General features: G+C 38.1%; 1 protein-coding gene across 5 annotated transcripts in view; it reads right to left on the bottom strand.

Annotated features, from left to right (window-relative positions):
• Window positions 1-2,642: 2,642 nt before the first annotated feature.
• Window positions 2,643-23,791, bottom strand: part of TTC7B (tetratricopeptide repeat domain 7B) — a 124,138-nt gene continuing 102,989 nt past the window's right edge. For all 5 annotated transcript variants that reach the window (XM_066321921.1, XM_066321922.1, XM_066321923.1 and 2 more), the window contains one exon: window positions 2,643-3,640. In XM_066321921.1, coding sequence (XP_066178018.1) covers window positions 3,419-3,640 — 222 coding nt within the window. In that variant the 3' untranslated portion in view covers window positions 2,643-3,418. The remainder of the gene's footprint in view (window positions 3,641-23,791) is intronic.

The following is a 23,791-nucleotide window of genomic DNA, read 5'->3' as shown; positions in this document are numbered from 1 at the left end:
AACAGATTTTCAAGGAAAATTAAAGCAATTTTAAAAATAGCTTTGATGTTTAAAATGCATATAATTAATGACAAAAGTTTTCAAAGATACAGTTGGATTAGTTCTGCTTGGATTGTTTCTCTTGTTCCTGTGATTCTCTATCAATCATGAAAGCAAAAGTAGAAATGAAATAAATCGCAGAGTAAAAATGGTTATCTGCACCAAAATTAGAGATGAACTTTTACCAATTACTTGAATTGTAAATCTTCTTATTGCAGGCACTGCAGAGTCAAACCTTTTATCAAGTGCAACAGAGATTGCTGCTACACTTTAGTATATGATTAGTAAACCAAAGGTTAATAATTTTGAGTAGCACAAGCACACTGCAGAATAAAGGGAGTCACCTCTGAAACCCCCCATTCCTGTCTTTAAGACTGGAATTTAGGAAAGGTTTATGTACTCCCTGTTGAAAGGCTGGAGATCTCAGGCTTGTGCAGCTTGTCCCTATATTGATATGAGTGCTCAACAAAGCATTTTAATAACCATTTTACTTTACGTGGCTCCCACCTGAAGGTTAATAAAACCTTGAGACAAGGGAGCAAGGGGCTGGGTGGTTTTCAGTCCCTGACTTACCCCACTGATCATTTGAACAGCTCTTACTCCTGCCACAGGCTGGGGGAGCAAGAGCACACACAGATTGTGTGTCTGCAGGGAGGTTTTGCCAGCCACAAAGCCCAGGAGCAGCCCTCCTGAGGATGACACCCACCCACAGGCAGCAAGGGAAGACTTTCCCAGGACTGGCTGTGACATGGGCATTGTTTCCTCCACTCCAGTGACTGAAAAGCTATGGTGGTCTGAGAGCAGATTGCAAAAGGCAGATCTCTCTGTACAGCAACTAAAACAGATATAAAAATATCTTGGCCTTCTTACTTCATCTTAAAAATAGAAAAAAAGAATGCAGCTCTAAAACCTAGGAACTTGTTGTTTTAACTTGAAAACTATGTTTAAACAAGCCATGCTGTTTAATTCATACGCTGCAAGGATTTCCACTTCTGTCTGAATATCCCTAAATGCACAGCCTTATAGAGATAATCCATTTTTAAAAATAGGTAGCTGAGGCTATTCCCAAGAGGTAGAAGCTTGTGGATTTACAGTGAAACTGATTCCAGTGCAAGAAAAAGGAAACAGATATTCAGGTTCACCTGATATGCACAACACCAGTGACAACTTCTCCACTAATAAAAGACATGACACAATTAGATTGCTAACCTTTCCACACTGGGAGTTTATCACAAGAGGCCAGGACTTGAAACGAATGAGAAGAATTGAAACTGAATTCTGTTACAGAATTCTGCTATTCTCTACTTTTGTCTGAAGCTCTGTTGAGAAAGATCACCTGCCTCAGATCTAGGTGCAAATTGCCTTGACAGAAAAGCCTTGATATTATAGTAAAAGGTGAGTCAATACTGTGAAGGAGCACTCCTGTGAAAGGTATCACAAGTTAACTAATGGAACTGAGACAGAAATAAACAAATAAAGGTTTTGCACTATTTTTTGGTATCATGTAATGGGTGCCAAAAGACAGCAGGGCCAGAACACAAATTACAAACTGGGACTAGGAAAGAGAACAGTTGGCAAATAAAAGAGAGAAAAAGAAACCCAAGGACAGTAGGAAGAAAAAATGCCAAACAGGGACTTTAAAAGGGGAAACAAAACTGATGTTTTTCGCAGTGAGCAAGATGACACAATTTCTACTGCCTTTAAAATAGATTTGAAAACACTACCTATTACAGGGTTTTGGTCCATTTTACAGAGAACATATGGTCCAAATACCAAGCAGATACAATTTCAAAGTAGCCTCAGCCTAACAGGCATTTGAAATGCCGGGGGGCGGGGGGGAAACTGAAGAGCTCCCCAGGTTTAAGTCTTCTGCCATTTGACGATGCTCACTGGGCCCCCACACTGTCACAGTGAGGATCCTCCACGTCCTTGAAGTGCATAAGCTCTGGTGAGGGACAAATAGCAACATTTTCTGTTGTTTTCTCTGAATTACCTGCTATCCTGCGCTAAGCACTTTAAAACCACTTCCTGAGACAAATCAGCCAAGTATCAAGGAGCACCCAGTCTAATGGAGAACCTGGAACTCTTCCCAGGCTCCAAGTGCTGTAAATGAGCAGACGCTGCACCCTGAACAGTCACTGCAACAATGACTCTTCTCCACACATCCCAGAGAATCTCTGGCAAGTATCTGTCTACTAAACCAGCCAACTTTTCTTTCAAGGGACACAAAGGGCAGAAGATGTTGAGAAAGAGCTGTGAAGACAGTAAAAAACCCAAAGAATATTATATAAATATTTAACATGCTTTTCCCAAGCACTACCAAGGTGTATGTAAATGTTCATGTATTATGTAGAGGCAGTGTAATCTGGCTTCATCAAGAACTGGAGTGGAAGGGAAAAAACGGAGTTGTGAAGATTTAAGGAAACCTGAAATCTAAGGTAACAGTACTGCTGGCAAAGAGTATGGCAGCTTCTTTTCTCCTGACTGGCCTCGGAATATTTAATTTTGATGTTGTTCATCTTCAAGTCCAACCAGCCACCTCATAAAAATGTGTTCAGAAGCCATTTATTTCCCCCAGATTCTTAACCAGGACACAGGAAAGGTTCCATTTAAAAATCATTTTATTATTAACATAATCTTCCCATTTAGCCAAGTGTGGGTTCATGTATAAGGAATGTCGGTAAATATTCCATTTGAGGCTTCTTTTTACATATTTCCATTGATAAATAAACTCTGAATTCACATAAAAAAGTTAAACTTAAATAACTAATATATTTTTTGTAACAGGCATACATTGGTAAAATATAAATATTCTTGTACTCAGCCTTTGCTCTAGATAACAGTTAGCCACACATCACAGTTATTAACAACTAAAAACAAGAAGTCAACTGATTTTCTGGCCTGGACTAAAATAGAGATGGAAACAGAAAATTCACATTTTGACTTTGGGCCAAAAGAGGTTGAGAGGCAGGAAGAGAACGGTTTTATTAACAGCCTTGTTAAAAATAGTCTGTTCTGCCACTGAATCTTAACTTATTCTACAATTGGTAGTTGATTCCATTATAATTTTATGTAACACTCAAGTTTCACTAACAAAATATGGCACATCATCCATGAACAATATAATGATGTTTTAAAACTACCAGGGCAAAACTGCAGGCAATATGAGTGATTTGGCTCTGGCTCACCACTCTGTCCTCTCAGTCTGACATTAACAAATGGTGGCACGTCCCTGCTTTGGCCGCTTTCCTGCGAAAGAGTGGAGTTTGTTACCTGTAGCTCTAAAGTTTCTCAAACTAACCAGTCACCAGTCAGTCTCATACACTGGGTTTGCTCACCCAGAAGTCAAGACCAAAAATCGGTTGATGGAGGTGTCCTCTCACAGGACCCTGGGGATGATGGTGAAAGGGACCACAGGACTGCTGGCTTCCAGCTCCAGCGCCGTCAGGAAGCATTCGGTGGCGGCATCATCATTGCCTTGGGCCTGCAGCACCTCTCCCAGGCTGTTCCAGACCTCGTGGGCTGTGGAGTTCACCTGGACGGCGTCTCTGAGAATCTTCTCTGCCAGGCTATAGCGCCCGAGCTGGTGGAGTATCAGAGCCTGCAAGAAAACAGAGGGAAAATGGCTGAGATCGACCACTAGGGCTTTCCTGAAGCTCAGAAAAGGTCACTGCAGTGAAATAAAGGTAGGCGGCTCTTGGGCTCAAAGTGTTAAGACTATGTAGTTTTTATTTTATTTTTTTTTAATTTAAGAGAAGAAATTACCTGATGCAGAACTGGAGCAAGTTACTCCACACCAACCAAGTCAAGTGGCTTGTGTGGCTTGTCCAATAGAAAATTAGACTTGCTTCATGCAGAGCATTAAAAGGATAGTGACATTTGATCACTTTGGACAGGAAACAAAGACTAAATAACAAAAACTCCACCTGTCTGCCAAGAAACAGGAAGTACCTGGGCTTCCATGCAAGCTCCAGTTATCTGAAGTCCTAAGGTGTGTGGCCTGAAGTTTTCATATCCTCCCTGTGCATCCCAGCACCCAGCTCATGCCCTGTAACACCTGAGACCATACATGGCACCAGGGGCACTTGGAGATGCCTGTAACAAGACTGAGTTCAGCTCAGTGGGCAACAGCCAAGGTGCTTGATTGAATCTATGGAACAGGAACCAATATTGCCCCAGTAATGCACAAAGGACCAGCAGGCACAGAACTTCCTCATGAGCATCCTTGTTACAGATCCTCTGTCTTCTTCTGCGAGATGGGATCCAATTCAACACTACACAACCCAGAGCACGTCTTAACCCACTAGGACTGGGGCTGAATGAGGCCATGGAAATCTCCATCCATCTCATTCAGCTATGTTAATGTGCCAGAAAAGTCATGGAATGACCCAGTAAGAGAGCATTATTCAGGGATTATAATAATCCTAACAATATTATGCATTTTTACATTGTGATTCTGTATTGCCAAACACATGGATCACAAATATTTGTTTTGCAGAGAGGCATCCCAATTACAGAGGCCTTGTGACTTCTGCCCTCCCAGCCCCCACTCCTTGGGCCACAATTTCTTTTATCTCTCCGTACATCTGTCTCTCAAATCCTCATTAACCTAAGCACCAATGATTAGAAAGTACTGACATTCTATGCAGCCCCTGAATTATCTACCATACATTTCTGGAATCGTGCCCATCTGGCTGACCTTCATCTTGGGAAGACTGTTAACTCCATCCTACAGAAAAAATGAGCACACCCTGCTCTGTAGAACAATATAAAGAGTGATGTACACTATTGCCAAGTGAATAAACAAATGCAGTGCAGGCTAATTTCTATCAGCTTGGCAGATGTTCTCACATAAAGGTGCTGGAGGGCTTTTCTGGGTTTGGACTTTTTTTGAGCTGTCAATTGAGTCAGCATTTTCAGAGCAAGTGAACAGTACTTCCAATACAAAAGCCGGATAACTTTCAGGGTCAGTGGTTTTTTTTTCCCTGCAGTGAAGTGATTGTCAGTGACTGGTAAGTATCAGATGTGAAACTACAAAATAATGAAGCAAGGAGATGGAATACACAAGCTGGTGTCACTGCAATGCACCTAACCTTAATAACATTTAAGTGTTCTTATTTTTCAAGGTAAGAGTCTATTTTCATAAGCCTTGCTTTTTGGGTGTGCAGATATGTATATTTTATATTAATTAAACATGTGAGTTATTTGAATATTGCTAATACTTTTTCCCTTAAATATGCCAGACCATTTTCCCTGCTTGCTAAGGATACAAGCTGGTTTTTTCAAGACCAAAGAAAACCCAAATTTTGCAGATATAAGCCTGCTCATAGGAAGAGACACGTATTACATCACATCTGCCCTATCCTGTATGACAAAAAGGATAGCTGAGACTTTCCAAGTGATAGAACTAGAGCAAATACTGGCAGTTTGCCAGCTGTTATACTTTCCTAAGAATACCGGCATTAGTGTTGAAATTAGCATTTAGCAGTGGTGAAGGAACCACTCTTGTGTGGGCAGTGAGGTTGCATACTGTCCCCTCATGTTTTGAGGACACAGCTTTCTCAAGGAAGTGCCTGCTGAAAGACAATCTTTCACTGCTGTCTTAGCTTGGGATGGGATGAAGACTCCTGCCTCAGGTGGTGGCCCTGGGACAAGATGCTTTGCTTCCAAAGAACCAATAGAAAATTAGAATTGCTCCATGCAGAGCATTAAAAGGATAGTGACATTTGATCACTGCAGCTGTGGGCTGAATGCAAATAAGTGATCTAGAGAAAGAACACAAAATACCCTCTGATTCATTAACTCTCAGAATGATGGTCAGATGTCATGCACTGTAAGTGTCCAGTTTGTAAATCCTCTTCCCAGATGACTTCATTAAAATTTTGAGGCACAGAACATTTCGAATTGTTTGCAGTCCTTGCCTGACTTTGCTCTATTAAGCATTACACACCACAGGCAGAAGGAGCAAGCATGTCTGTCATGCAGCAATATCCTTTGGTGACCTCACACCAACACTCATCCAAGAAAACTAACTTCTGTTTATCAGCTGTCAGCATATGCCTGCTTTCTGTATTAAAAAAAAACTTTCAGGAAAAAAACTTAAACCACTAAAACCAACAACAACAACAAAATCCACACAACTAACCCACTTCCCAAACAAAAACTCCTCTAAGACTTCCCAGAAACTAGTACAAATTACCCCAGTCCTTCACTCCTCTGCTTCCTAACTGGAAACAAAATCTCAAAGCTACCAGTTCTGGCCTTTACCTATTTAGCAGCAGATGCACAGACAACAGTTATCTACAGAATAATGTTAAGTCTCCTGCTTTATGGTTGGAGATGGGCCTGAACAACACATCAGCTCTGCAGAAACACAGAGGGGTACCTAAGTGACATATGGTTCACACCTTAAGACTTGGCATGTTACCTTAAAATCAAAGCAGAATGCCTATTCTATATATCCTCTCTATAAATCTTTAAAAGGATAAAATATGAGAGGGATTTTGGAACCTGAATCAATTAGAAAAAGTGCTATACAATAATTTGTGTAAATAACAAGAACTGTAGGAAAACATCCATTCGACAAAATATAAAACCAGTAAATTCTGAAGGAATTACAGAAATTTAAGGCAACTTATTTGTTCTTTGTACATTTTAGAATGCTGCAGTACTTGACAGAGGTGTTTAAGACAGCAGTTGGCATCTGCAAGAGAAAGCAGGTCTTTCCTGCTATTGCATCTCTTTCACATGAAAGAACAATAAATGTATGACATTCGCTTCTAACACAGTTATAAAAGCCTCTAATATGTGCAGACTTCTTAATTTGCAGGTAAATACAAATGTTGCTTATTACTTTACTCCATGTTTGGTGTGCTGAGAATTTTGGGGTCCCTTTGAGGTTGATTTTTTTCCTGTCAAATCACTGATCCCCTCTAAGCCTCTGTTAAGGCTTTCGCTTTTTCTCTGGTTAGGATGTCTTTATGTTGTGAACTCTCTAGACAAACCTTATTTTTCTTTTAGCCAGTTCTACATTATAGGGGTTGATTTTGTAACTCAAAAAACTCTGAGAGAGAAGTCTAATGAGAAATGGCACAGACAGAAAGTGAAGAGAATCTCTGAAGAAACAAAGAGACTTTTTTGTGCCACCATCACAACCAATGAAACCAGTGCTTCATGTCTCCAGTCCACTGATATTTATACCAGTCACTTTGGATAATCAACAGTACTCAAAAGATCTGTGGAGTTCAGATGCTTTCTGCTCAAGGAAAGGTCAACAGCCCTTTACAGTGCCTAGCCAGAGCTGGGAGAAAAAGGGATTTTGCAATTCCAAGAGCCTCCAGGGACTATCCAAAGGGGCTTTCTGAAAGAGCAACACTGAGCAACACTGTGTACTGCCTTCAACAGGGAGGTACCATTGTCACTAGACAGGTTCTACATAAACTTCACATCCTAACAAAACAAAACAAAACAAAACACTCTAGGAATTAATCAAAATGGGGAGAAAAGTGCTTTCAACTTTTGCCACAGGATATTTTCAAGATCTTGCCAATTCTTTCCTCACCCAGTCTGGAGTCACAAAATCTCCCTCTTGTTGGGCAATGATTTTACATGTGTTTCCTCCCTCCCTCATTTCCTTTGCACTTTATTTTACATTTCCCCATATACAAAACTGCTATTCTTTGCTTATTTCACCCAAACATATCTCCAAGGACTGTTATTTACAATGTTCAGTCAAACGGGGCCCATTTGTTCCTAAGACAAATGTAAACATCTTTTAAAAGGAAAACATTTTAAAGGAAAAATGAATTCAGATTTCCAAATGGAGCATTACAGTCTTCAAATAAAATTTCCAGTTAGAAGATGCACTATTATTTATTAATAAAATATAATGACTCAGAACCTGAACAACATCATATAATAAGCAATTGTATAATGCCATAATTGCTTAAATAAGTATGTAGTGTAGTCTTCACTGCAAAGGTATGTTTTTTCTGCAGATGGGCTTTCTCTCTTTGCAAATTAACCTGTCATAATGATTAACCAGTCAATGCAAAACATATCTAGACAAATAAACATGACTAAAAAATCTGTAAATAACTGATTTTTCATTTTGAAAAACAGCTATTTAAAAATTAACACCAGCTATTTAGAGCAGTCCAGTAGGGTCACTTTTTAGTTTGCTTCTAGGCAAATCAGAAGCTAACATTATTTTATTTTCCATGGAACTAATTTTGAAAAAATTACAGTCATAATTATTGCCCATCATATGTCTCATCAAACCAGAGCTTTATCGTAAAGTGCTAAACCATATTTGCATTAACTGAAAAAAAAAAAAAAAAAAGAGAAAAAAGGGTAGAAAGGTAACACTTTAAAGATCACTGTGGTTTCTTCAGTGTAACTAAAAACTTTGTCTCGAGAGCTGGAGGTTTCCTTAAAGTTTGACTGTCTGACTACTTCTCCACTGTGCCTGCAAATAAACAGTTCTCAGCTTCAACAGAAGCATCACTTGAGATTTTTACCTTTATTCACTTGATATCAAGAGGAATATTTTCATTTTCTCTGAGAAAAATATAGACTAGAAGTGGGAGACGTTGTCAAAAGCAATGAAATTTATTTAAAAGTGAAAAAGAAGGGGAACTGTGACCATGAGTCCATTTGCACTCTTGCCTTTTTCACAGACGGTGCTGAACTCTCTGCAGAGAAGAAAACAGGGAAATGGGAGAAATGGACAAAACAACAAGAAGAAATGTGGGTGACTTAACACACAAAAAAGTGCCAGAGATTCTCACCATGTTTAAAGAAATGCAGTCTGTTGACCTACAGAAGTCTTAACTATGGAAATTTGAGTAGTACCAGATACACTATTCATATTTATTCCTGGCAGGTCTGTTACATGACTTGCTTGCTAAAAATCTTCTATATTTTTATGACATAGATCTTATTTAGCTAAAAAAAAAAAAAAAAAAAACAGCCCTCAGAGCTAAAAGTTTGTCTTGCAAAAACAATAGCTATAAGAAAACATTATAAGCATATGAAAATAAAAAATGGATTGATTTTGCTTTTCATAAGAGCAGGGAGACAGAACAACAGTGGCCTGTGTTGCTGATGACCTGCTGAAGCCCAATAAGCTAACAACTGATAACATATAAGCAGACAGAGCTATTCTAAAGTGGAAAACAATGATTCTTAAAAGCAACAAAATATTTAAAGAACTCACTTCATCCAACTTGACAATAATTTTCCCAGTTCACTATCTTACTGTTTTTAAGTGGGTCCCAGTCTATGATATCAGTCTATGATATTAAGCTGTGATATCAGAAGGACTTGAAAGAAACATCCCCATCCTATCTAAAAACTTAAAAATCAGGGATTATGACCATAAATAGTTACAAAACTCAGTGTGCAATCTATGCATTGCAAATCCATATGCAGTGTAATTTTAGCAACACAAAACTGCCCCTTGTTACATGCTGCTTTTTCAGCCTATTTTGCAAGTGTTAAGGTGGCTGCTATTTTTAAACAAATCTATCAAACTTGAAGGTTTACCAGAGACTTGACAGTGTTATGCTATAATAATGAAACAGAAGTGTTAGTGAGGCAAAATGAGAAGTATTTGCATGATACATGAAAAAATAAGTAAAATTCTACATCTGATACTTTCCAACCTCTGTGATAAAAATACGCATCTTATATGTGGTCTATAATCAAGATTTACACTTACATAGACTGAAACAGAACATTATTTATACACTGTGCTCTCCTATTTTCATTTTAGCTGATGACATTGTGCTGAAACATGTCCATCTAGTCAAAGTATGACTTTGCATAAGAAATGATTTACAAACTCCTTTCAAAGGCACATGCATGTTGAGTCATTGTGCATGACTATTTTCTGCAAGTATGAAAAGGTTTTGACATAGCACATCAGTTAGAAATAAGCCACTCCATCAGAAAATGATGAATAAACATAGTTCTGTATCTGTAGACACAGGTTGCATTTTAATGCAGGGATTTTGAAGGGTGGCCACATTATAAGGTTTAAAACCAACTGGGTTGACCACACTACACTTATTTTACAAGTAAAGGTGATAATGAATACATTTTTTAATTGGAAAAGAAACTGCAACATGCATATAATTTGTTTCCCAAAATGCAGAATAAAAACTACTTATCGTATTTGCGCTAACAAGGCAATTATTTTGAAAAATAAAAAGCTTATTTCTTCAAAAGCTTATTTCTTCTAAATAAAAAGTTCCTAGCATCTCAGTATGGATTTTCCTTTTTAATGAGAACAAGCAGCTAATAATACTACATTTGATCACTCGCTAAACCAAACAAAGCAGCTGATGACCAAATACGAACCTGTGCCTTCAGCCAACACTTTGTTCAGAGCCTACCCCAGATCATCACCTGTGCCACATGTCCCTCTCTGCCTCATCCCCTCCGTCGCCTCCCTCCATGCCCAGCCCACCCTCTGTGTGCTCCCTGACCCCTCTGGAGCCCCAGTTTGTTCTTTCTCTGCCCTTCCCCCAGTTCTAACATACCCCCTAAGGTATCCAATTGCTTCCCCTGCTACAAAACACTTGTTGCTAGGAGAAAAACCTACTGCTTGGCAACAGATTTTTAAAACAACAACTTTGGCTTTGTTACTCACTGAACTTCACATCACCAGCATGAAATAACGAACCCGTGTGGTCAGGAGCACATTTGTGTACTTATAACTCCTTTGGAAATTACTGACCCCTTCCACAAGGATGTGCTTGTCTTTTAGCACCTTACTCCTCACAGCCCAGGATGCAGAAGGGTTCAGAATTGAAGGTTGTTTTTAAAAACTGCTGATTGTAGCCTCCCACTGAGATGGAATCTCTTGGGGGACTTCTTTTCCTGTTAAAACAGCATGTTCTTGCAATAATCTGCTGTAATTCTGATTTACACCTTATATGAACATCCTATCAGCTTTTAAAAAAATAGCATGACTATCAGGCTATATTGCAAGAATCAACTTGACTATAGCAAACACACTGGAAACAATAAAACACCTTATGGTAAAGTGAAACAGCTAGTGACTCCAGAGCTTATTTAACTTTTTATCTCCGTTTGAAAATTACATTGAGGGTCTTATTTTATACACTGTGGCTACCAACACAGTAACCCCACAACGGTTCTCCCTTCAGAAGTCAGATGGCTACAGCTCTGGCGAGTACTGCATCACCACTGGCATCAGGGAATAATTAAGTATAGCCTTAGTTCCCAGATTGTGGTCAGTGCTAAACTTGGAGCACTTGTCATCTGCAAACGTTTTACATTTTGTCCCAGGTGTGACACCATGAGATGACGCTGAAGTGTGTGTACATCCCTGGATCACCTCCCTCCATCTGGAAGCTTGGCACCATTGCATCTTCCCCCCTCCCAGCAGTAATATATCCTTACTGAAGGCACATCATCTCCTTACCTTGCCCACAAACCAGAAATGAGAATTTCCCAGACTTATAAAATACATACACCTGCGATGAAAGCGGGTGCAGGAGATCACAGCTTCACACAGCGCTGTTTACGAAACGGGCCCATAGTAATTTCTGTAATTTGGTATGTTCTTGTCTTTTGTGATTCATACCCTCGCCCTGTGTAGGCAGTTTATAGATATAAACACATCCCAGTGCGTTCTCTACAGAAATCCTGCCACTTTACCAGTCTAACCTGCAGCTGTATTTCAACCTGGGCTCAAAGCAAGGCCAAGTTTACCACTGGATCATTGTGCTCCATACAGAGAGTCTGAAGTTCGTTATTGATATCATTATTTTTTCAGTATTAAGTCGAAGGGTCAGAAGTATAGCAAACTGTATTTCTGTTATTCAAAATCTAGGAGTAACACAAACGTTTAGATATCCAAAAGAGGAAAAAATCCCCCAAATCCTCCAAAAATTATGCAAGTGACAAACAAAATAAACAGAAAACCTCACACCAAGATTTTTGAACTGAGGAGCCTCAAAGTCAGCCTACTGAGTCAATAATCAATTATTTGAGCAAAATATTGGATTTTGCACAAGAACTGGGGATACCAGGAATACGGAGTCCTTACTCCACTGCCTAAAACTAGGTTCCAATTGAGAACACCTGAACTTTCCTGGTTTTGAAAGCTTGTGCTCCATGCAAAACTATCATAACGTCAAGAAATTAATGTTTTTCTGTCCATCAGTCAATTATGGATAGAATTAAAGAATAAATAATTAGAAATAGCAAGCAGTAACTTTTTAAAAAGCTATTTCTCATTAATGACAGCTCTTCTCAACAACCACATTGAGCATACTAGTTGTATATGGCTTCTGGAAATAGTAATTAGAAAAATTGATCAAATGCTTTAATGAAGAAATCAATCTGAAGTTAGGAGAATAGTTCGTGCATCAAAGGAAAACCAGAGTTGCAGATCAGTACTAGGTTCTGTGAGTAAAATTCATAATTAATTGAACTGTCAGAGTTCAAATCAAGCTTTGGAGATCTTTAGCTAGATGGCCACCGTATTGAAAGCCAGCACTTGTAGTCCATGCTTGTATACACTCAGTACTTCAGAAACTAGCACTTATTTGTCTAAACTTCTGAGACTATGGAAAAGGAATCAGAAGTGAATGATATTCTTCTGAAATACCTTTTTGCATTTATGCATGTGCATTTCTCTCAAATATTCTGAAAAATACTGTATTAAATATTCAAAGTCAGAACTGCAGTATTAGATAAAAGATGACCAATCTTTTCATTACTAAAATAAAACAGAACTTCATAGATTAAAGCACATTATTCACTTTTTTATTCCTTTTGCCCTAAGCCAAAGAGACTTCTGCATATAAAAATATGTACATGCATATGTTGTAACCATGACTAATGTCACTGTTTCAAAAGTGTTATGACACCACAGCAGCACTTACTACAGTGGCACTGCAGCAACCTCTAAGTAAAAAAAAAAAAAAAGGTTATTTTTAATACAGCATTAATAAATATGTATTTTTACAGCATCCCCAGGAAACAGACCACTTCCTCTCCCGCAAAGCAGATGTGATCTGCCATCTGCTGCTCGGGCTCAGCACACGGCTCTGGAAGGGCCGTCCTCATGGCAGTGTGCAAAATCCTCTCAGCAGGAGAGGGAATGCACCTCCTCTCCCCCCGGATTCCAAAAGGCAAGGCAGGAACTGTAGGTAGCTGTTAACCTGCCAGACTGCCAGGACAGCTGCCAGCAGAGTCTTCTTTAAGGGACAGCTATTTTCAGTGTGAAGGGAGGGCCCACACCCTCCCATCTGTGCACCATCAGGCACAGGTCAGAAGAGCCAGAGCCTAACCATTAACCATTCTTAGAAGCTAAGAAAGGGCTTCTAGCACTTTCAGAAAAATAAAATGAACACTTCCCTATATACTGACTTAACCTGCACAAAATTGGAAGATGTTGAACATACTGAAAACTACAGAAAAAAGCTTTTGACAACTAAAACAGAAGCCCAAACAGCAGTACTTTGGGGAAAAATTATTAAAGAATAACATCAATGTACCTCAACAAATCAGCTTTTGCTAGTACTGACTTGGAAGCCAACAGATTAATATAAATGAAACATCATCTAAGTTCTATAATTAAATTCCATATAAGCCTATCACATTTTCTCCCAACTGTTCTTTTGTTTGCTTGTTTTTTAACTGTAGATTAATTGTTACTAGTTAATTTTTTATCTAAAACTTGCAAAAGTAAAGTATTTTCCATTTAATCAACATCAGATCAGATGAGTCCTCTTAGGTCACTCATTTTTTCCCCCTGTTGTCACAGATAACTTTAGGACAAGATGTCTTGCTCCACAGCGTTTAGCATGTAAATGCTAGAAATCCTCTTCACATCATCTTCCCAAATTTTCCCTAGCTAGCTTGTTTTCATTTTCTCCAGTGGCACAGCGCCTTATGTGGATGATGCATATTCCTCTCATGTTTACGAGGGTCCTATATTCCTATTGAAGATTCCCACTCCTCCCAGGCACACAGCAGATTTCCAGTGCCGTGCAGTCACCCCACACTGACTGGGTGCAAGGGCAAGCCACAGGCCGGGTTTGCATCCAGCCACAACACTCGGGGTTACAACAGAATCACAGCCCCAGCCTGGCAGGAGCCAAAGTGAAACCTCTGCCTTAGTGCACACTGAGGCTTCACGTGCCCTGTTGAGCAGCGCCAGCTGGTTTCACTGGGCATGGCAGCCTCTGTTCTGGGTACATAAAGCACAAACACCACCATTCCACATGGGAAGGAGAATCTGTAGGCTTACAAAACTAAAGGTAAGACTACACTCTTGACAAGATGATGATGCTGATAACGGGGACAAGATAATGTCTTATGTTGTGCCTGACCAACCCATGCACAATAGAGATGCAGCTCTGATCAAATACTACCTGAGCTCTTTGTCCTCCCCAGTCATTTCCATACTGCCTTGCTCTTGCATTTCTGAAAATTTCTTTCACTGAAGGGTCTCCAAGTCTCACTTGTAATCAAACTTTGCCTTTGTCATGCAACTCTTCTCACTGAGTAGAGGTACCGCATGAACCTAAATCGTTCTGTTAACAAATCAAGCAATATTTAGTGAAGCCTCAGTTATTTCATCAACTAGTTCTTCCAGAATTCTGGTCAACTCCTCCATACTCTTCCACCAGCAAGTACTTGCCATCATTTCCATACTTTCATTTCCACTGCCAATTTTACCTTTGCCATCCATGATGAATATCACATTCCTCTTGAAGACTGAGGCAAAATATGACTTGTAGTTATGGACTTTTTGTAAGTGGATATCCATCACTGCTCTGATTGACACTGCAGATTAAATCATATTCTGTGACTGGTTTACGGCTCTTGAAATACATTTTTCAAACTGTATAATAAATTAGTGCACAAGGTTGGAATCGGCAGAGAAAATGTAATTCCAAATGCTGTTTCTCCCTCAGTCCTCTCCTTTGGTTTACTATTGCCAGCTGACAGGCTGCTGGAATAAATTTGAGCTCTGCTTCCCCGAGTGTAAGAGCCTTGTCCATTTGAGTCACTTTTCTAGTTCACTGGAGCACAGTCGGCAGGAAGAACAAGAATGACAGAAAAGGCACTCCCCCTACAAAGCTAGGATTTGATCAGAGCAAGCAAACTGGGAAGTTAATGCTCTCTGAGTAAAGAGCTGAAATGCAGAGTAGCAGCTTCCACTTTTCAAGGAGGGGATTTTCATGGCATAAGAACTACAGCAACAGCATGGGTTTGGTGGGGAAGGTGGGAATTCCAAAACTTAAATGAGCTGCTGAGTCTGAGGTGAGATACAAACATTTCCTACCAGCTATTGTGCTAAACATCCATGGATTTATCTTCACAAAAAGATTTAGATATAAATCTTATTTTAAAACAAATGTAATCCATATGGCAGAAAGACCACACCTACTCTAAACACATTCCTACGTTTTTGAAGTTTAGGCTTTGATTCTGCAGCAAATGAGGTGAGTTTGGAGGGCCAAGCTAAAGCCACCTCATCCATTTTCCAGAGATCACCAGCTGCTTATACTATCATATCACAATTTTAAAGGAAATTAAGTTTGACGTGTCAATCACTTTAATAGATCTGACAGCATTTCATACTGTTGTACTCTCTACATAAGAACCAGTTATTTCTGGCAACTGTAACCTACCAACTTGTGGCTAAGCATTCAACTAATATGACAAAGCATCGTCACAGACTGCATTTGTGTCATAGCATTTCACAGCCCTCTGGTAAATCTTTGGGTCTGTGACCCTCACAATACCATCTGTTCCAATGCTAGTGTGGCTATCACTTTTTCAAATGGTCATAAATTAAAAACCAGACAGAATCCCAAAGAAGCTATTGTCAGCTGTCAGGACAATCTGTAAGAACGACCATGGAAAATGGAAATTGAAATGGCTTTGCAGCTGATAGAGGTTCACCTGCTCATCTTTTGAACATTTGTAAACACAAGACAATATCTGCCTTAATTCATTACTTGCACCCATTTAGAAAATAAGAGGGTTGTTTTTAAATGAGAGAACATACTTTTAAAACGGTGTCTTTATTTTAAAATACTTATTTTAAGGTAGCAAAACCCACTTACTATCAGGGACATTTTAATTCAGAAGCCAGGGCAAAATCCTTTCTTTCAGTAGGTCAGATCATTTCTGATAGATGACAAGTACTCTTAGAGGGCAAGTACTCTTCCAAAGTGCTACCTAACACCAACTTTGTCCATGTAGATTTAGAGCTTTGAAATAATTTTCACACTGCATATTGTACAGAAGAAATGTTGAATCCACATGACTTTTTTTGTTACTTCTATAGCCCTTTAAAGATAAGATCTTTATATCACTCATAATTCACTATTTCACCTAAACATATTATACTATGCAGGAATACAGCTAACTAAGCTTATGTAACACAATACATTATGTTATGTTCTGTAATAATTTTAAAAAGTCAACTTTTAACAGCACTGACCACAGTGAAGCCTGGCTTGGTTTTCTAATGACTGTGTCTTACATCACTGCAGAGGAGAATTTACAAATGCTCACTCTTGTGTGTTTGCTGATACCTAATAAATATCTGAAATAATGAAAAAGCCTTGGTAGTCTTTCCTCCTGCCTCTATTTTTTTGTAATATTTGCAGAAGTCTTTTTTTTTCATCAGTTGAGATGAAACAAAGGTAGTAAAGAATGATTTTGTTGCCCAATTTCCTAAGGATATTGGTCTTAACTAGTAAGTTCAGTGTGTGACATGTAAGCAGTGTATTAGTAGTGGCTGAGGAAGCTTGGAAAGAAATGGAACTCACATGTTAATTTTAGATACATCCATAAAAGAAGCTTTTCTAAATTCACTTACCAAGTTTGGTTCCTGGGATAACAGGAAAGCATTAAAAAACTTTGGAATTTTTCTTCAAAGTATTTAGAAAAAAAAAATAGAAATAATCAAATTTCTGAATTCTAATGGGCCTACTAAAGCACTCTGTATTGCTCAAGTGGTTTTGGGTAGTGTCTTTCCTTGCAGGGCTTAGCTTTTAATGGTGTGAACAATGTTCATGTTTTCGTATTTCTGCCAAGTAAGTGCTTTGCTAATGAATTGCTTTGCTTTGTTCATCTGAGCAGTACTAAAAGACTGAAGATTTCTTCCAGGTCAAAAGCTTTATGTATAGATACGTGGCTCCATTTTAACTCAGCGTTTTTCTAATATTTCTTTCCCATTCAATTCTATACCAGCTCTTAAGAAAGAAAAGGTGTTCCTAAAATCAACTTCTAATCTTATTTAGGCTAGGGCTATTTCTAACAAGAGTCTAACAAGGGCTATTTCTTGAAAGCCAGCTTCCTTGAAGCATCTACCACAACATGAGATTTCTCAGATTAGGGCGGAAAAGCCACGGCTGTATAAACTACACATGAGGGATAGATAGCAGAAAGAAGCCGTAATTCAGGGTGATGCAAAAAGTTTTCTCAATTTCCCAAGACTCTGATTAAGTGCATCTTAGTACAAAACTACATCTGGACAGTAATGTATACTTAGAACCATTGTGACACACTTCAAGGTATTAAGCAGCCCCCTTTTGTTTACCTCCCACTAATCACAGAACAGGAACACAAAGTTATGGTTTGCCATTTCTTACCAAACTGATCTTCCCCAGAGGGTATTATCCCTCTTCAGGGAAAAGCTGGCCTGAGGAGTCTTACTCAAAACTGTATTTATTGCATATAATGGTAATTACATAAGCACACAAACAACATAAGAGCAAAAGAAGATTTAGGACATTAGTTCTCCAAAACTGACCCTGGTTACACACAAATAAACATTCCAGAGTTACATTTTTGCTCCAGTTGAAGTTAGGGACTGTAACAGTCTTAAATTTCCCCAAGGACATGAAACAAGACTAAATACTTTTTTGCTCAAAATCAGGTATGATTCTCATTTGTAGGAAGATGCACCAAAGCATAGGTGAACAGAAGACCTAAGAAAAGCTAACCACTCTTTGCATAATAAAAGCAACAATCCTTTTTCCTTTAGATTTCTATATCCATATACTTCATATTTAATTCTGGTTTAAGTTAGCTTCTCTTGAATTTATCTTACTATCAAGTAAAAATGTAAGATAAGAAACAAAGATTCATAGAAGTAGTTTACCTTTATCACCTATAAAAGTACTAAAAACCAGTGCAATGTTTAAGTGAGCACTCAAAACCAGAGCAAAAAGGAATCACAAAAACAACTTTACTGATGCCTCAGGTACTTCTGAACCAGTCTGCTATCCAAAAAGACATCTCCTTCATCAAGCATCTCAGCTACAATGACTTGGGAAATAATATATTCATTGAGCAAATCCAAGGCAGCACTGACAAATCTTCCATAAAGGAAGGGAACGGTGAGAAAGTGAGATGTAAGTAAGTGAAGTGATATATTATTTAAGAGTATTGAAAGCGAATGATACAAGGACCTCATTTTACATGGCTGAGCTGAATGGCTATCAAGGAGCTGCCACAGATCCCTTCACTTAAACTGCATGCACAAGCAAGAACTATCAAATATTTTCACTGATAAATGATAGAGCTGATTTAATAATCTACATTTTAATAGGAGGTCCATCAGTGACAGTACTAAATTTAAATATCATAGGGGAAAGTCTTTCTAAAATCTGCCAATCATTTGCAAGTCAAAACCCACAAAAGACACTCCACAGGCTCTCTTCAGCAGGCAGTGGGAATACTGATACTGCTGCCCTAACAAGATTGACATTGCAGATGCCTATGGGGAAAATTATTTTCTTTACTGGAAAGAATAATCACAGGAATTAAATATGAGTCCCACGAATGTGATGCTCAGGATGAGAAAACAAGAGGCTTGTACTGTATTTAAAGCCAGGTATGTCACAGCACCTATGCTTCAGTTTCCCTATTTCTTATTGGGAATACATGCTTCAGGGCCACAAACATGTTGAGCACTCAAAATTATTATGAAAAAAATATTAAAACCTTTAAAAAAATATCTAAATTTTTGATTTAGAAAAAGAGTAAAAAAGATTAGTTATTGTCTTACTCTCTGATATACCAACTCCTAGTTGCCATAACTCAGTGCACATACTCAGCTTAGCCAGTTACTTTTTGTTCTTCCAAATTTCCTCAAATGCTTAATATTCATGTCTGAAAAATATAGTAATGGTAACTAATGGTATTTTTTTCAAATGCCAAGAGTCGTTTGCAAAGCTAGTGTTTTAACAAAACATACAGACTAGAGTCATAATTAACTGGTGAAACTAAATAGTTCTTACCTCTTTGCTCTCTATCAAGTCCAAATATTATTAGTATCAAAATTTAAAAGGTGCAGATCAACACTGTACTGCTGACTGAAAAAGTGATGAAAGCCCAAAACAGCCTTTTGTCTTCAAGTTTATCATTACTTGTCCCATTTATGATGTATTTTTCCACCTATCTCAGCTGAACCAGGTTGTTTACCATGGTAGAAGTAGCATTAAAAGCATTAACAACTCTAAATATGCAGTCAGTTTTATTCAGAGAAGACACTGGCCCTTTTCCATTGAGACGAAGTACACAAAGTGGCCAGAGAGGAGAGACATCTCCTCTCTCCTACTGAGAAATCAAGAGGTGGCAGCTTTTTGAATAGTACCACCACATAATTTTCTTCATGCCATTTGCTGCTACTTGTTGAAGAGAATATACTCTAATAGGAATAATAATGGAAAAATAACCATCACACCTTCAAAACAAACAGCTTTCAGAGATGCACAAAACCCACTTCAAATTTTCCCATAAATTAAAGCTCACTGAAATAAATGCTATCTCTGCAATTTGTTCATCTAGATTAAAAAAATAACTTCACACAAAAAATAACCCAGCATTAACGTTAAAGGCGAATTTTTCAACTCCATCTAACACAAGTTTGCTACCAGAAAACACAGCCTATTTTTAAAGAAATCTAATCTTGGAGAAAATACATTATGCTATTCACATATAGTAAGTTGGTTGAATTCTTTCAAAGCACAGCTCATCTTTTAACAGTAGACTCATGAGCAGGGGAATTACTGCTAAGTACAAAACTGGCTAGCAGAGAAGCTAAGCTTCAGCAAATGGAAAAGAGGTCTTCAAATAAAATTTAAAATTAGATGAGCTGAAGAGCAAGAGAGAGACATAAGGAGACTGCTCCAGACTAGAGATTTGCAGAAAAAACCCTGAACCAAAGCAGACAACTTATCTGGGAAATACAGCTGCTTGACATAACCTAGCAAAAGTGAGCATTAAAATTATTACCTGGGGACAGCTGTTTCCAGATCTCTAGTTTTGCATTAAGGTAGGCTACTTTCTGCTTGATAAGGATAAGATAAAGCACAGTTTTCAAGAAAAAGTTGTTTATGGTTCCTAGTCAGAAAAAAAGAATTATAATTGATTAGTTAACTTCTGGTCCTCTCAAGAGCAGTCTGCTTTCTCAGGAAATAGCTTCTGCCAAAGCAAGTAAAGCTCCCCTGTGAGGAATATAAAGCAAAAAGAAAAAGATCATTTAACCAGGGCAGAGATGCACCTGAAAACTGCATGAGACATAGAAAAATACATGCACTGATAACTCCTGCACCATTTTATAATAATACGTTATTCTAAGACAGACGAGAAATAGTCAGGGCTGACACCTGGCAATGGTGCTGTAAGTTTCTCACACACATTTACTCACCCCCTCAACTAAGCCACATGGAATGGTTTATCTCATTCAGATTGCTGTTGATGGAAGCACTTAGTTATATTTCCAAAGTTATGTAGCATTAAAAAAAAAAAAAAAAAAAGAAAAAAAACAACCAAAAAAAAAACCAAAAAAAACACAACATGTGTAGATGATTGCAGGCGTCAAATGTCCTGTAGTTAAAGAGTTCTCACTACAGAATTCTATAAAAGAACCTTTCTCAGGGGAAGGAAAATAAAATCTCTCTTGTCCATTTTAAGTTAGGGATGGCTACTCTCTCAAAGCCTTTTTCACATTCTTTACATTTACCCTCACATCCTTATAAATATTTCTTCATTAGTTATATGAAATTCAATTATAAGTGATTAGATGCCAGATGTTACCTACAAGCAAAGCATACCAGGTGCTACATAGCTTTTATTGCTGTGTAAGTTCTCGGCCCCAGCTATATAGAAATACTTTAATAAATTGAATGAGCACAAAAATGCCCAGGGAAGCAAAATAATCATAATTAGCTCAGTGCATATTTCAGCAGAATGACCTAATTTAAAAAGTGTTTTGCAAAGCAATTCTCATATTGAAAGGCAATTACACAGAGCAAAATAAAAATAGAACTTTTGAGATCCATGCAAAAAAGCACCAGCAAGTATCCATGAAAAGGGATGTAAGAGACTACAGAGGACAGCAGGGAAGAGCACACATTTTCAATTTTTTTCCATGCCTGCTCTCCTTTTCTTTTTGTTCTTTTTTTGTAAATACGGAGAATTTAAATATCAAGAACAACTATTAGCACTTTACTGACATGAGGCCTCCTGGCCATTTCCTGAACTACTAAGACCTCTAAGACTACTGACATTTTCCTTCTGTTAAATTAGTCATTCTTGTTAATATTTTTTTGATTAGTATAAATGTGTACGTTTTACATTCTATTTTAGGCAGCCAGTTACCCAGAAAAAGGCACAGAGGAAAAGGGATGTCAACAAACCCCATCTGTCAATGACTTTAATGTAGTCAGCCCTTTAGAGGGTAAAAGGCATAAGATGATGGAAAGACTCTGGATAGATTTTTAATAAGACTTACCCTTTCTAAAACCTACAAAACAAACAAACAAAAAAAAGCCTCAAAAAGGAATTTTTTTCATTATGGTGTGATTAGATGCTTTTACAGTCTTGCTGGCTATTCATCATCTCTACTTAGTACTATGAAAGAGATACTTCCCATGTAAACAACAGTAAACAGTCAGAAATATTTTGTTTTCTTCAAATCATTAAGGTATACTTGAACCTTTAAGAAAACAATTGAGAGAGACAGAAGTCTAAAAACCTAATTTCTGGAGATCCCAACTGAAGCTTTTCAGTTGCACTGTTTCACTGCTGACACTTCTGTATGCAAAGACAGTAAGATGTATCCAAAGTTTTAAAGCAGATTTGTAGGTCAGAGTATATGTATAAATACATACATGTGTATATTTTATATGCACATAGTTGAGATGAGTGACAACAGTTGAGAAAGGTATTAATCATTTGCACCTTCCTTCCATGATTGCTATGGGTAATGTACCATGGAAACAAGAGAAGAAAGAACAAAATCTGTGCATATTGATTTTTACCACTGGTAAAAATAAAGTATGTCTGTCATAGCAGGAAAATGTAACAAGGCTTTGTCCACAGAAAAGTGTTCCCATCATGGTTCCTAACACAAATCCTTACATCTGCCTATAAAGCCTGCCTTGCTTGCATTCCTAGAATCACAGGCTGACAGAAGTAGGATGGGAACTTCAGATTCTCTACAGCCAATCTTGAAGCAGAGTTACCTACAGTGGTTTGTCAAGGGCTGTCCGATTTTGAGTATCTCCAAGGATGTGAGACCCCCACGAACTCTTGGCAAGTGGATACATCTGACAAGTGCATCTCAAACACTGTTACCATTACACAAATGTTATCTCATCATGCTCCTGTTCCTGTCAATTACTTGAAACAGTGCAGGGCAGGGAATCTCACCTCAAATGCTTTGTTATGATGTCTACAAAAGCAAAGCCTTGTTCCAGACTGGGCCATTGTGATCCTTGGACTTTTCCCTTGAACTTGAAACTATATCTCATTGTTACTTCCCAGATGATATTTGATCCATACTTGCTGTATATGAAGTGAACTAATAGCTCAGTTTTGATAACAGAATCCAGTTTGAAGACTTTATCCTAAAAAATGTGAATCAAAGCTTGAGACAAACATTACTTGCAGTTCAAAATCTGAAAACAAAGTCTTAAATAAGTCTTCCAAGCAAAGAGAAGGAACTTTGGAGTAATAGTGCATGTTGCAGACTACCCTGCTTCAACAGCAAATTGTCATGAATTATCTGATGGGTGAAATTTTATCAGTTCCACACAATACAATAAAAACAGTGGAATGATTCGTGACCTGCCAAATAAAGAGCAGTAACTCTAGCCAAAGCATCCCTTCCTTCTGCCAGCATCTGCCACTAATTAATTTTCCACTTTTTAAATGGGAACAAACAGAAGTGATAAAATGGTTTCTGGCAAGCTGTGCCTGAATAGATAAACTGTGGAAAAACCTATCACACAGATAACATGAAAAAATAAATTTAAAGCTGAGATTGTGGGCAAAAATCCTTATGCTAAAAAAACCCCAACAATCAAAAAACCCCAAAAAACCCCAAACGAACACCTCCCAAAGTTAAAAAACCCACAACCCACCGCAGCTTTCTTAGCTTGTAAGTGTTTGGGCTTTTTTTTTTTTTTTTTTTTTTTTTTTTTTTTTTTTTTTTTTTCTGATTGTGTGTGTCTACTTTTAAATTAACTTTCCTGGGATTTCTATTTGAAAGAGTTTCTCTCTGTATTTAGAAAGCTGCCTTAATCATTGCAACTGGATTCTCCATAAATAGTACAGCTCAACAGCTTCATTTCTCCATATGAGTCCAGTTCCATTCAGTGCAGCCACTGGGTATGCTGCACAAAATCAGATTGCCTTTTGCATCCTCAGCTACTCAGATTGCCTAAACCAAACAACC

Source organism: Sylvia atricapilla, chromosome 6 (assembly GCF_009819655.1).
Source record: "Sylvia atricapilla isolate bSylAtr1 chromosome 6, bSylAtr1.pri, whole genome shotgun sequence".
Lineage (NCBI taxonomy): Eukaryota > Metazoa > Chordata > Aves > Passeriformes > Sylviidae > Sylvia > Sylvia atricapilla.
Note: the sequence above shows the minus strand (reverse complement) of the source record. Positions and strands in the feature narration are given on the sequence as shown.